The 11,302-nt window shown below is 51.7% G+C and overlaps 1 protein-coding gene across 1 annotated transcript; it reads right to left on the bottom strand.

The window, feature by feature from the left end:
* Positions 1–8,795: 8,795 nt before the first annotated feature.
* Positions 8,796–11,115, bottom strand: CSF2 (colony stimulating factor 2). Its single transcript, XM_012450800.2, has 4 exons — positions 10,922–11,115; positions 10,778–10,819; positions 9,964–10,089; positions 8,796–9,214 (listed from the first exon to the last, which is right to left on the bottom strand). Exons 1-4 carry the CDS (start codon positions 11,078–11,080, stop codon positions 9,107–9,109), a joined length of 435 nt encoding a protein of 144 aa, XP_012306223.1. The 5' UTR covers positions 11,081–11,115; the 3' UTR covers positions 8,796–9,106.
* Positions 11,116–11,302: the final 187 nt, after the last annotated feature.

Genomic DNA, 11,302 nt, shown 5'->3' with positions numbered 1-11,302 from the left:
AGACCTCAAGAGGAACCCAGGACAGTACCCAGGCCTGTCCAGTTGGTTTCTCCACATGGGATAGCAGCACATCAGTTTCCTTGGCGCCTCCCAGAGGCTCTGAGACCTTGTAGACAAGGGCTGCACTCCACGGTGCGCTGGCAAGACACCATCCACATCCACGTCAAACTGGGCCCTTTTTGAGCTGCCTCTCCCAAAAAAGACATGTAGGAGTTAACAACGTAGAGAAGAATTTCCAATAATGATGAGAGCATTTAGGAAGCAGGCTGAGATCATGTGAAAGTTGGGGAGAGTTCCAGTGTCTGGTGGATAAGCAGTGTCTACGAAAGGCAGGAAAACCAACAGCGATGTTGTTTATGAAAAACTTTTCCTTGGAAAAATATTAAATATTTCTAAGTACCTACGAAAGCTAAAATATGTATATCCAATGACCTAGCCATTCCATGTCATTCCCAGCATTTCCAGAAGAAAGGTAAACATATGCTCACCAAAACATGAGTGCAAGCATAGTCAATGAAGCTTTATTAATATTAGCCCCAAAGTGGAAACAGCCCAAATGTCTATCAGCAGTAGAATAGGAAAAAAAATTTAAATTAAAAAAACGTTTTTTAGAGACAGGTTCTCACTTGATTGCTCATGCTGGAGTGCAGTGGCATAATCAGCTCACTGCAGCCTTGAACTCCTGGGCTCAAGCAGTCCTCCTGCCTCAGCCTTCCAGGTAGCCAGGACTACAGGCCTATGCCTCCATGCCCAGCTAATTATTTTATTTATTTATTTATTTATTTATTTTGTGGAGATGAGGTCTTGCTGTGTTGACCAGACTGGTCTCAAACTCCTGGCCTCAGGTATACTCCTGCCTCATCCTCCCAAAGTACTGGGATTATAGACATGAACCACTGCACCTGGCCAGAATAGGGAAATAAATTGTGGAATATTTTTACAATGGAATATTATACAGCAATGAAAAATAACACTACAATGATCTGCAACAACTAAAGAATTGCACAGACACAGTGTTGAATGAGAAGTCAAACATTAACGGTATATAGTACATGCTTCCATTTAAATGAAGTTCAAGAATGGGCAAAACTAATTTATGTTGGCAGAGGTTGGAATAGTGGCTATACTTGGAGACAGGATACTGATTAAGAACAGGGAAGCACAAGGAAGGCTTTGGTGGTGTTGGAAAATGGTCTGTGTTTCTCTGGGTGCTGGTTATATAGGTATAAATATAAAAAGTCACTGAACTATATACTTAAGATTTGTGCACTTCATTTGTACAATAATGCAATAAAAGCAAAAGTAACTTTTTAAAAGTTTTTTCTCCACCTACACAAGAACTGCAGGCTTTCGAAGGAAGTGCTGAACTTCACCTTGGGTGAGCGTCCAGATGGTACGTTGAGGGAAGGGCTTAGGAAGTTCCTACTGATCTTCCCATGAGGTTGACAATAAAAGGGAGAAAGATTTTAATTAATCATCTCTCAGGTTGAAAGAGCAGGTCTGGGCCACAGATAACATCAGCGGCACCAACATGAAACTGTTTCGCTGCTCTTACCTTAAACCACAGTGAAAAATAACTTTTGAAGTTGCATTTTTCCTGGCAGCCGTGGTGCAGGGTCACCTCACAGAAGGGAAATTGGTCAACTGTTTCCGAGGGTGAGGCCTGTGTCCAGCAGCCCTTTAGAGGACCCAGAGAGGGGGTTTCTGTGGGGCCAGGCTCGAGGATTCTGTCTAGCTCACCTCCTGTGCAGTCCTGAGGAAGTCCCTGCCCTCTCTGGGCCTTGGGGCTGGGGAGCTTCCAGCACTGACAGTAGGTGAGATGGCTGCTCATCACCCCCAGCTCCCATCTTGGGGGCTGCCCCTGTTTTGACTTGCTCTGTAGACCTTCATGCCATGAGTGTTTGGCCTCCCACCCCTCTGAGGAACAGAGCACACATCAGGGTGTTCTCAGCAGCAACAGGTTTTATTGACTCTTCATCTGCCTAGGCTTAACGCTGTTAGGACAAGCTGGTCTTGGCCTGGGGTCTTTCCATTTCTGCCTCACTCCTACTTCACAGATAAGAAAACTGAGGCCAGAGAGGGACCCACGCACCACATTTCTTGTGAAGCCCATGTAACAAAGTGGGAGGATCCTCGGCAGGAGCAACTGAGTCCAGGGACACCAGCCACATGTCTTCAGCACAAACTAGCAGCTGGCTCAGAAGCCTGGGATGACACAGTGTGGTGCCTACAGCCTCTGCCCCCCACTTCAGTCATGCAAACCCAAGTTACCACCACATACATATGCAGGCAGCCAGGAACCAGGAGCAAAGGCTTCAGAACACAGCACACCTGGTTACCAGGGCCAGTCCTGTCCATTTGGGGCTAGCGTGGTGCAGGTCAAATGGGTAGCCCCCCCATCTGTGACCCCATGCACAGGGCATTAATGTGAGGTTAACTGAGGGTATCTGGACAGCACTTGCACCCTCCAAGGCCATGCTGAGAGTTGTTTTGCCTGTCTGGGAGGAGCGGACAGGCCTCTTCTTCTGTCCGTGCTGAATGAGACTGCTTGACTCTTGCCCAGGCAGGAGTGCTCTGGGCCTTTGAAGGGACCTGCCTCATTGTAAGCTGATCAAGATGTTCAGCATCTTGACCAAAAAGCCAACTTATGGAATCAGTTGATGCAATGCAGAACACCACAGAGAATCTAATTTAGCCAGGGACACTGAGGATGGAAATTTTCTATAAGCACGGGGACCATATAATGGCCACTGACCAGGGCACTGAGCTGCCCTCCTCAGACCAAGAAATAGGGAAAGCTCATCTGCCGTCCCACCTCCCAAGTTGTCATCCCAGTTTTCTTCCAGTCCTTGGCCCACACGGGGTTATCCTGGCAGTCGTGTCATACTGTACCTTTCAGGGATGCCTTTTCACATTGCCCTGTTAGTTTCATGCCCATCATTTCATCTCAGACTGACAGACGGGCCATTTCTGTAGATGAGGCTTCTCTCCTTCTGTGGTCTCTCTGGATATGAATGCCAAGTCAAAGGGCGTGACCATACTATGGCTGTGACAGACACTGCTGTGGGGCTGCCGGTTCTCAAGGCCCAGCATATGAGAGAGGTCTGCATTGCGGCTTTAGTGTATTTCTTAGATTTCTGGTTGCAACCTCAAGACAACTGATTTCTGTAGTAGGAAAGAGTATACAAGACATGGAAAGTGGTAGAGAGGTAGAGGTGGTCCCTTGGGAGGCCCCTGTGAAAGGAGAGGCTATCCCATTGTCTTGAGAGGTCTTGATGTGTGAATGAATCTTCTGAGGCCACCAAGCCTCGCCCTTGCTCCCTGTCTAAAGCATTTCCTCAGGGCCCAGCCCAGCCTGCCATAGTTGTCTCCTATGGAGGAATATTGTTTGGACCTATTTCCTGGCCTCCTCAGGAAAGGGGGTACCTAGGGCCAGTCCCAGCCAATTGGGAGTCAAGACCATGCTTCTTGGGCCCAGGTATCCAGCCCAAGGCTCCAGTCATCCAGCGGACCAGCATCTTGAGATCCTGAGGCAGCAGTGGCAGCAGGCTTCTGGGGAGCCGTGGGCTCAGGCCTGCCTGGTCTCAGTTGCAGTACCCACAGGGCCCTCTCACCGGGTTCCAGCCCCCAGCAGTCTCCCCTGCCCCACTGTCCAGATATGAACCTACCTGAAGATAGAACAAGGGCACATGGAAAACCCAGGGGGCCCTTCCTGCAGAGTCTCTTCATGGGTAGCTGTTTGGTGACTTTGACCAAAGGTTAAGGCTGTCAGGGGGATGAGGGCAGTCACTTGGTATAGTACAGTCACCTTCCCGCTGGTGCCTTTTCCAACTTTTCTGTTTACCAGAAGAGGAACCAGAAGCTCTCTGCCAACCCCTCTGACCTCAGTTTCCCCAGAGTTGAGCCAGATGCCCTGAGGCCCTTTAGCTGGATAAAAACCGTGGAACTGAGTTCTGATCTGGCCTCTGGGGCTGGAGTTCACCCCGCCTTTGTGGACTCTGTGGCTGAGAGACTGAAGTACCTGTCCCAGGTCACACAACGAGCTAATGGCAGGCCAGTCTCACGTATACCGTGCGGTACTGAACATGGCACTGAGGTGACAAGGACATACATGTACGCTCCCCACCTCCACTGTCAGGTACCTCAGGCTTTGTCAGGAGCTCAAGGTCAGGAGACTTCTTGTAGACTAACAGGAGTCTGGGGCAGGGAAGTGGGAGTCTTCCTGCCAGTGTGTCCCAGCAGCACCATCCAGCTATACACCGCACACACTTCAGAGCCTTGGGACCTCTGAGTGCCCAGGTGGTGCACCCAAGGGACAATAGCTCACAGTCTCTGGTGACTGACCATGGGCTTTCTCTGGGCTGAAACCACCCTTGGCCCCTGGCCTTGCACTAGCCCTTGACACCTGATCCTGAGCCACAGGGCTACCCTTCATGTTCTAGATGATTTGGCAACTTTGCTTGGGTATAGTTGCTGACCTCCAGACTGATGTGTTCCCTTAAGGTGGTCTCTGTGGCTGTAGGCTCTTTCTGAAGCTTTATAGCTAGGCAGGTCTGTCAATGGGCAGCTGTGGCTGACTCCCTGCAGGTCCGGTGTAGACTAAGTTGTGGTTGCAACTTGATACTTAATTATGTTCCGGAGCAAATGGGTCTTTATCGGTCCTGGTCAGGTGGAGAAGCTCACAATTGGAAACGTTTGGATTGTCGGAAGCTGTGTGGACTGTGGAGATCCCAGTCACCTCCAATAAACTCTTCAAATGATTAGAATTCAAGTTAGAACTAAGGGTAGGGGGTCAGAGCTTTGTAGCCCAGTCTGGCAGCACTTGAGGACTCAAGCAACTGGTGTTTCGCCCCAGGCAGGGCCCAGTGCTCTGTGGGTGTGAGGTGGTACTAGTCAGGGAGGGGCCATCATGCCATGGAGACACAGGATAGTGTTGGCCAGGGCTTTGCAGGCCAAGGAAGAGATTTTACTTTGAGGTCAGATGACTCTGTTGGTCCAGAGGAAGCCAGGTGTTTGGAGATGTCCCTGGCCTCTGTGGGCCCACCTCCTCCCCAGGTCCCACACTGTGCCCAGTGCTCTGTGAGTCACCTGAAAGGCCCTGTTCCCCTAAGTTGTTACCAGGGCTGACATTTCTGTGGCACCGCACTGGGCCTGAGGGGGTGGCGGGGCTGGATTAGATTGAGAGCTCCCCAGGAGCTATGATAGAGAGCAGAGGAGGGAGGGTCTTGATCTTCAAGTCCTGGCACTTGGATCTGGAGTGGGCAGGTGTTGCCTGAGGCTGGGGAGGTGGGCCTGGGAAAGGACCTGAAATCTGAGTTCTGACAGACACAAGGAGAAGGGGGGCATAACGAGCTGAGAGTCCCCACTGTGTGCCCACTGCACTGGAGATGCAGTGGGGGTTCAGATTAGGTGGAGTCTCATTTGCCCCATCCACGGCCAGAGGCTTCTCCTGAGAGACCTGGGGAACTCCAGGTCTGGAGCCCAGAAATGGAGTCATCGCCCCCATCCTTTGCAGTCTAGCAGGACTGCATCCCCGCAAGGCTGGACTCCATCATGACTCTCACTGACTAGCATTTCCACACCCGGACTTTGTTGAAGCAGCAGGTGTCAGTTACAGAAATGTGTCCTCAGGCACCACCACCCCCATTACCCACCCACACCCTTGTCTGCCAGCCCACGGCCAGCAAACTCACACCCCAGCCCAGCAGTAAGTTGTTCCTGATGCTTTTCCAATCCATTTCCTGCAGCACTAACCCCGGGAGTGGGTGGGAGCCCAGAGACTGCCCTTGATCTTCTTACACGATTTTCATCCTTCTATGGCTTTGATAACACTCTGTAAGGCTTCCTTGAACTTGGAGAAATCACTTTGCTCAATAGTACAGCTCTCGGGCAAGTCTGTTGGCTAAATGAGAAAAACACATTTAAGTCACTTTCTTAACAGGAAAAAAAATGAATAAATAAAAGCAAACCCTCGTCCTTCCAGCCACCCTCTAGGAGGTAACTCTGGCAGGCCCTCCCCAACTGTTTGAGGGAGGGCACGGGGGCTGTGTGGTGATACAGGGGCCCAGAGTCTAAGGACCATCCATAGCTTTGGGGAGGGAGCCCACAGGATAGGCAGGTCCCGTGGCTGTCCAGGACAGGGACATAAGGACGAGCAGGATGGGAGGAGTACCCGGGACTGTGCAAGCAGTGAGCAGAGAGGTAGGGGCAGCTCAGTCACTTCTCCAGACACACCCCTGCAAACTGCTGCCCATCCCTGCATCATGTGTTCCCAGTGGGGCTCATTGTCCAGAAGACGCTTCAAGGACAGGGCACACTGAAGCAAGCTTGCGCTGGCTCTCAGTTCAAGTCCATGATCTCAGCATGAGTCCATGACCACTCTTGCTTTGACCTGTCTGAGACCTGTCCCACTGATCCCTGTGCATGAGGGCTTGGCAGAGAGCACAGACAGAAACCCGGAGAACCTCTGAATCGCCACATCCTCACACCCAGCTCTCCACTCATCACCCTCCACCCTGTGTTGGTGAGTGGATTTCTTTTAGATTGGAGACAATTCCTGAGAATAGTCACCTGTGGCCTAAGAGTGGCACGAGAGACCTTGCATGTGGCAGGCAGGGTGTCTACAAAGCCCTTTGGCTCACTGGGCCCCTGGCTATGGTGCAGGGAAATAATGTCTCAGGTTCCCCTAAGAGCAAACAGCAACTTACTTTCAGCTTTGGGCAGATTTTGGTAAGTTCTTTCATGTCCTTATACAAATTGTTATGTGATGGTCCTGTTTGTCGTATTTGTTAATGAGATCTTCAGGGTGGAGGTAAAGTTCTTTGGAAACTCCCCATAGCAGAGCTCCTGAAATGGGTGGGGCTCTGGGATGGTGGTGGTGCACAGCAGGGCACCAGCTGACCCAGCCTTATCCATCCCTGGTTACCCTGGCCAGAAGGAGCCCTGGACTCAAGCTCAGGCCCTACCCTGATTCTCCCACAAGGAGACCTGTGGGCCTTGCAGACTGAGCAGTGGAGGCAACGTGCATCTGGTCTCTCTCTGGGCTCAGGGCTACACTTGGTTGGGAGGCCAGAGAGCCTGGCAAGCCCAGGACCTGGCCTCTGGCTTATCTGCTGACTGAGCTGGAGGTTCCATCTGCATACTCTGAGCTTTCTCCCAGATTTCTCATTCCATTATCCCTTGTTATCTCTTCTCTGGGCACTGACTGGTGGGATCTCTCTCCCTACGTCTTCAAATGTAGTGTAAAAGGCCCCGGGGTAGCTGTTTTTTACCTCACTGATGTTCTGGGGCCTGTTGAAGGAACCCAGGAAGCCAGAGAAATTAGTCAGGAACACGAAGGACCACTAAAAGCAAAATAACATTTGATGGAGACCAAGACTTATCTTGTATGTGTTGTCAGCCAAGAGTTCTTTCTGAATCTGAGCACAGATTGCTGTGTGATTTTTGTGGGTGACATTGTGGCTACTTTCATTGGGGCAGAATGGCTTTCTGACCCCCAAAAGCACACAAACCAGAAGCATGTGCAGGTGCATGGTATTACTTGAAGGTGGCTCCAAGCTGATCCGAGCCATGGGCTTGGCAGCATTTCTGTGGAGAGGGGCACTATTTATGTGAGTCTAAGGAAATGCTGAACTTCTTGTCAGTCATCACTGGCTTACAAGGAAGACAGACACCACTGTATTGCTGGACAAGATGTGATCTTCATGCATTTTCAACAACCACAGCATACTTCATGGATGCTGATACTCGGGCATCATCCCTGGCTTCTTATTTGTAATCACACCTGAAGTCATGGTCTTTCTGCATGAGCATGAGTGGGTCTCTGGACAGGCCTGGCACCATCTGCAGGTGCTAGCTGAAGCAGAGAGAGCAAGTGGGGTGGTGGGCGCATGACTGCGGATAGTGCCAGGGAGGGGCTAAAGCTGCCACCAGCCACCTTCCCCAGGCCCACCTGTCGAAGGAAGGTGGCCCTGCTTCCCACCTAAGACTTGAGGCATATCCACTTGTTCATAGACCCGGAGGGAGTTGTGGAAACAGGTTCAGCAACAAGGCCTTCAACCTGGCTGTCAAAGCAAGGAGAAGGAGGAGGCCTACTTTGTTTTCAGCCTGCAGATCATGAGTTTTAGGGGAAAGTGCCTGATTAGATTCAAAATTTCATATAAAAATAAAACAAACAGTTCAGAAAAATGCTTCACTACAGCCATGTACTAACAAATTATGAGCTTGCGTTCTGACTGACAGAGATTGAGCACCCATTTTGGAGCAAGTTTGGTAAATATGCTGCACTCTGACCCCTGTGGTTTGGTTTCTTTTCCCCTGAACAGTTAATCTATTTGCTGTTTACTTTCGGAGTGGTTGAAACCCCAAGTGTGAGGGGCGGGGCACGGGGCACAGGAGCCAAGGCCTCCATGGGGCAGGTGTTTTGCCTGATGCCAGGGTGGGCCTGTTCATCTAGTGACCAGCCGACCCCCAGGCCTCCCCAGGAAGGGTAATGCCCTTCTCTGGGACAAGATTTCCCTGGGCTGGTCACTTGGACTTCCAGGTAAACTTGAGAACCATTCTCTGGGGTGGGAGCCCCAGAGCATCCAGGGAAGCCTGTACAGGTGTGCAGAATTCTGCACCCATGCCTGGCTCTCACCTCCCCTCTGCTCTGACAGTGTTGCCCCTCAGATAGTGCCCATCCCCTAGCAGGCCTCCGCCCCCTTCCCACCTCCCTGCGTCCTCCCTTCCTTGCCTCATGGGAGGCAGGCACCACTGGCATTTGCTCATGGTTGAAAACAAACTAGAACACTGCACAAATAGAAGCATATTTTTAATAATTATTATTATGGTAAAACATCTTGAATAAATATGGAGTATGAACTTAAATAAATAAATATTTTAAAAATATAAATATATAAATAAATATTACTGATTTCTGCCAGTAATAGTCCCGTTCCTCTGCCATTCCTGTATCAGGGTCAGTGTGGCCCAGGGCAGGTCCAGGCCATCCCCACCATGGCTGGTCCCTTGGTCCCTCCAAGATGAGTTTCCACCATTCTGAGTTTCTAGTTCTTGTTTCATGAGAGAACAGCTCCCCAGGCTGGCCAGCCTCATCTGGCCGGCCTCACTCCTGGACTGGGTCCCAGCAGTCAATAGGGATGGCAAGCAGAAAGTCCTTCAGGTTCTCTTTGAAACTTTCAAAGGTGATAATCTTGGTTGCACAGGAAGTTTCCTTTAAAAAAAGAAAAATAAAAAACACTTGAGTCCAGGCAAGTGGGTAACGTGGGGGAAACACCAGCATGTTTCTGCACTGCCTCTTAGAACTCAGAGGCCAGGAGGCCCACTCCAAGACCTACCCGCTGACCTGGCTCCAGGTGCTAAGGGCCTGACTTAAGTGCCAGCCTGAGGTTGGTCTTCTGGGCAGTCAAACACCTGCCTTTTGGTCCCAGGACAGGGCAGGGCTGGGCAGCTGGGCCGAGGCCGCCTCCGGGAACCCAGAAGGAGCGGAGTCAAGGCCACAGACTTTGCTCCCTTCCCACAGGAAGGAATGCCTGAGGCCCTTGTCCATTCTAGCTTGCCTCTCTTCCTTGATTCTGTACAATTCAGGCACCCATATGGGATCAGGGGAAAGTCCTGCCAGGAGGTGGCACTTGGGCCAGGGCACTTCCTCTGGCCCTTGGGCAGGCCCTGAATTTCCTTGGGTTTGCCTGACCTCTAACCTCATTAACCATAATAACAATAATGACCAGAATAGGAGCAGCTCCTGCTGGGGAGCACCGTGGGCTTCAGTGCTTCATGGCTCTGACTCCTTGGGATGAAATGTGCCATCTGCCTCCTCTCTGGAGGGCTAATCATTACATAGCTGTTGGCACAGAAACCCCTTGAGGTCCTGAACAGCCACAGCCAGAGATCTTTCCTCATGTCGACCCCACCCCCCTAGACTAAGACCTTCCTGCTGGGGGCTCTGCCATATGCACTCACCAGGGTTGGGGGGCAGTGCTGCTTGTAGTGGCTGGCTATCATGGTCAAGAGGCCCTTGAGCTTGGTGAGGCTGCCCCACAGGCTTTCCTTGTACAGCTCCAGGCGGGTCTGTAGGCAGGTCGGCTCCTGTGGGAAATGTCGTTCCTCAGTGAGCAATGGCCAAGTGCCTGCAGTGGCACAGGAACTCTCCACCACTCCTTTCTGCTGCCATCCCCAGCTCCCAGGAGTAGGGCTTGGGAGGGGCACAGTCTGGGTCTAGTCATACACCCTGCCCTGTCCACAGTAGGCATGAGCTTGCCCTCCTCACTACCCAGCCCAGGCCACCCTCAACCGCACCTGGAGAGGATCCCAGCCTCAGGGAAAGAGGTCACTCTCACCCATCATTCAGGGAGGGGGCAGGGCCTCGCCTGAACCTACTGGGTGGGCAAGGGTTGTTCCTGAAACCCCTCTGTACCTCTCTGTAGTCAGCACTGTCTCAACAGGACTTGGTCTCAGGGCACAGTGAGCGCCCCAAACTCACAGCTCCTGTCTCATGAAGTGACCCTCACTTTACCACCTGTCCCCTGGTGACTCCTGGCCCTTGAATGCTAGGTCTGCTCATGCCACTCGCTGATAAAGGAGCTCATGTGACTGCCACAGGGGCACAGCCAGCAGCCTCTTGAACACCAAGGCAGCTCTTGCTGCCCCCTCCTCCTGGCAGTCAGCTGATTGGAGAGAAAGTGGACAACCCTGTGAGGTGCCATCTAAAATAGAGTCCCCACCTCTACCCCAGGGCAGGGGCTCTGGAAAGCTATGTCAGAGAGAAGCATCTTACCTGGCGGTCAAACATTTCTGAGACCACTTCTACTGTTTCATTCTGTAGAAAAGGAAAATGTCATGTTATCGAGCTGACAGGCATGGCCAGTCCGGGGCCAGCAGGGTGGCCTAGGCATGGGGCCACGCTCTCTCTCTCACTTACTGTCTCAGGAGCAGTGTCTCTACTCAGGTTCAGGAGACGCTGGGCCTCCTGGATGGCATTCACATGCTTCGAGGGCTGTGTGTCGGGGCTGGGCAAGTGGGTAGGTGCAGAGATGCTGCTGGCCACAGTGCCCAAGAGCAGCAGGTTCTGCAGCCACATCCTCCTGAGAACTTTAGCCTTTCTCTCTCTGTACTGGGCTCACTGGCAAAAGAGCTCTTAAATACACAGAGGAAATGATTAATGGTGACCACAAAACGCCAGGGAGGCGGGGGAACTACCTGAACTGTGGAATCTCCTGGCCCTTATCAGCCACACATGGGAACGGTGAGCCTTTTCCTCAGGTGGTCAGACTCGGGGGTTTTCATTAATAAACCTTTCCAA

The sequence above is a fragment of the Aotus nancymaae genome, unplaced genomic scaffold (genome assembly GCF_030222135.1).
Source record: "Aotus nancymaae isolate 86718 unplaced genomic scaffold, 86718_ANA_hifiasm-v0.15.2.pri h1tg000064l_1, whole genome shotgun sequence".
Classification (NCBI taxonomy): Eukaryota; Metazoa; Chordata; class Mammalia; order Primates; family Aotidae; genus Aotus; species Aotus nancymaae.
The sequence above is the reverse complement of the archived record's forward strand: the minus strand, read 5'-3'. Positions and strand labels throughout refer to the sequence as shown.

Excerpts from the sequence above, each read along its gene's own strand:
- CSF2 (XM_012450800.2), bottom strand. The coding sequence starts at position 11,080 with ATGTGGCTGCAGAACCTGCTGCTCTTGGGCACTGTGGCCAGCAGCATC. Across the intron at positions 10,820-10,921 it reads GAGACACTGCTCCTGAGACA|AATGAAACAGTAGAAGTGGT; the intron begins GTAAGTGAGAGA and ends CCTTTTCTACAG. Across the intron at positions 10,090-10,777 it reads CAGAAATGTTTGACCGCCAG|GAGCCGACCTGCCTACAGAC; the intron begins GTAAGATGCTTC and ends CATTTCCCACAG.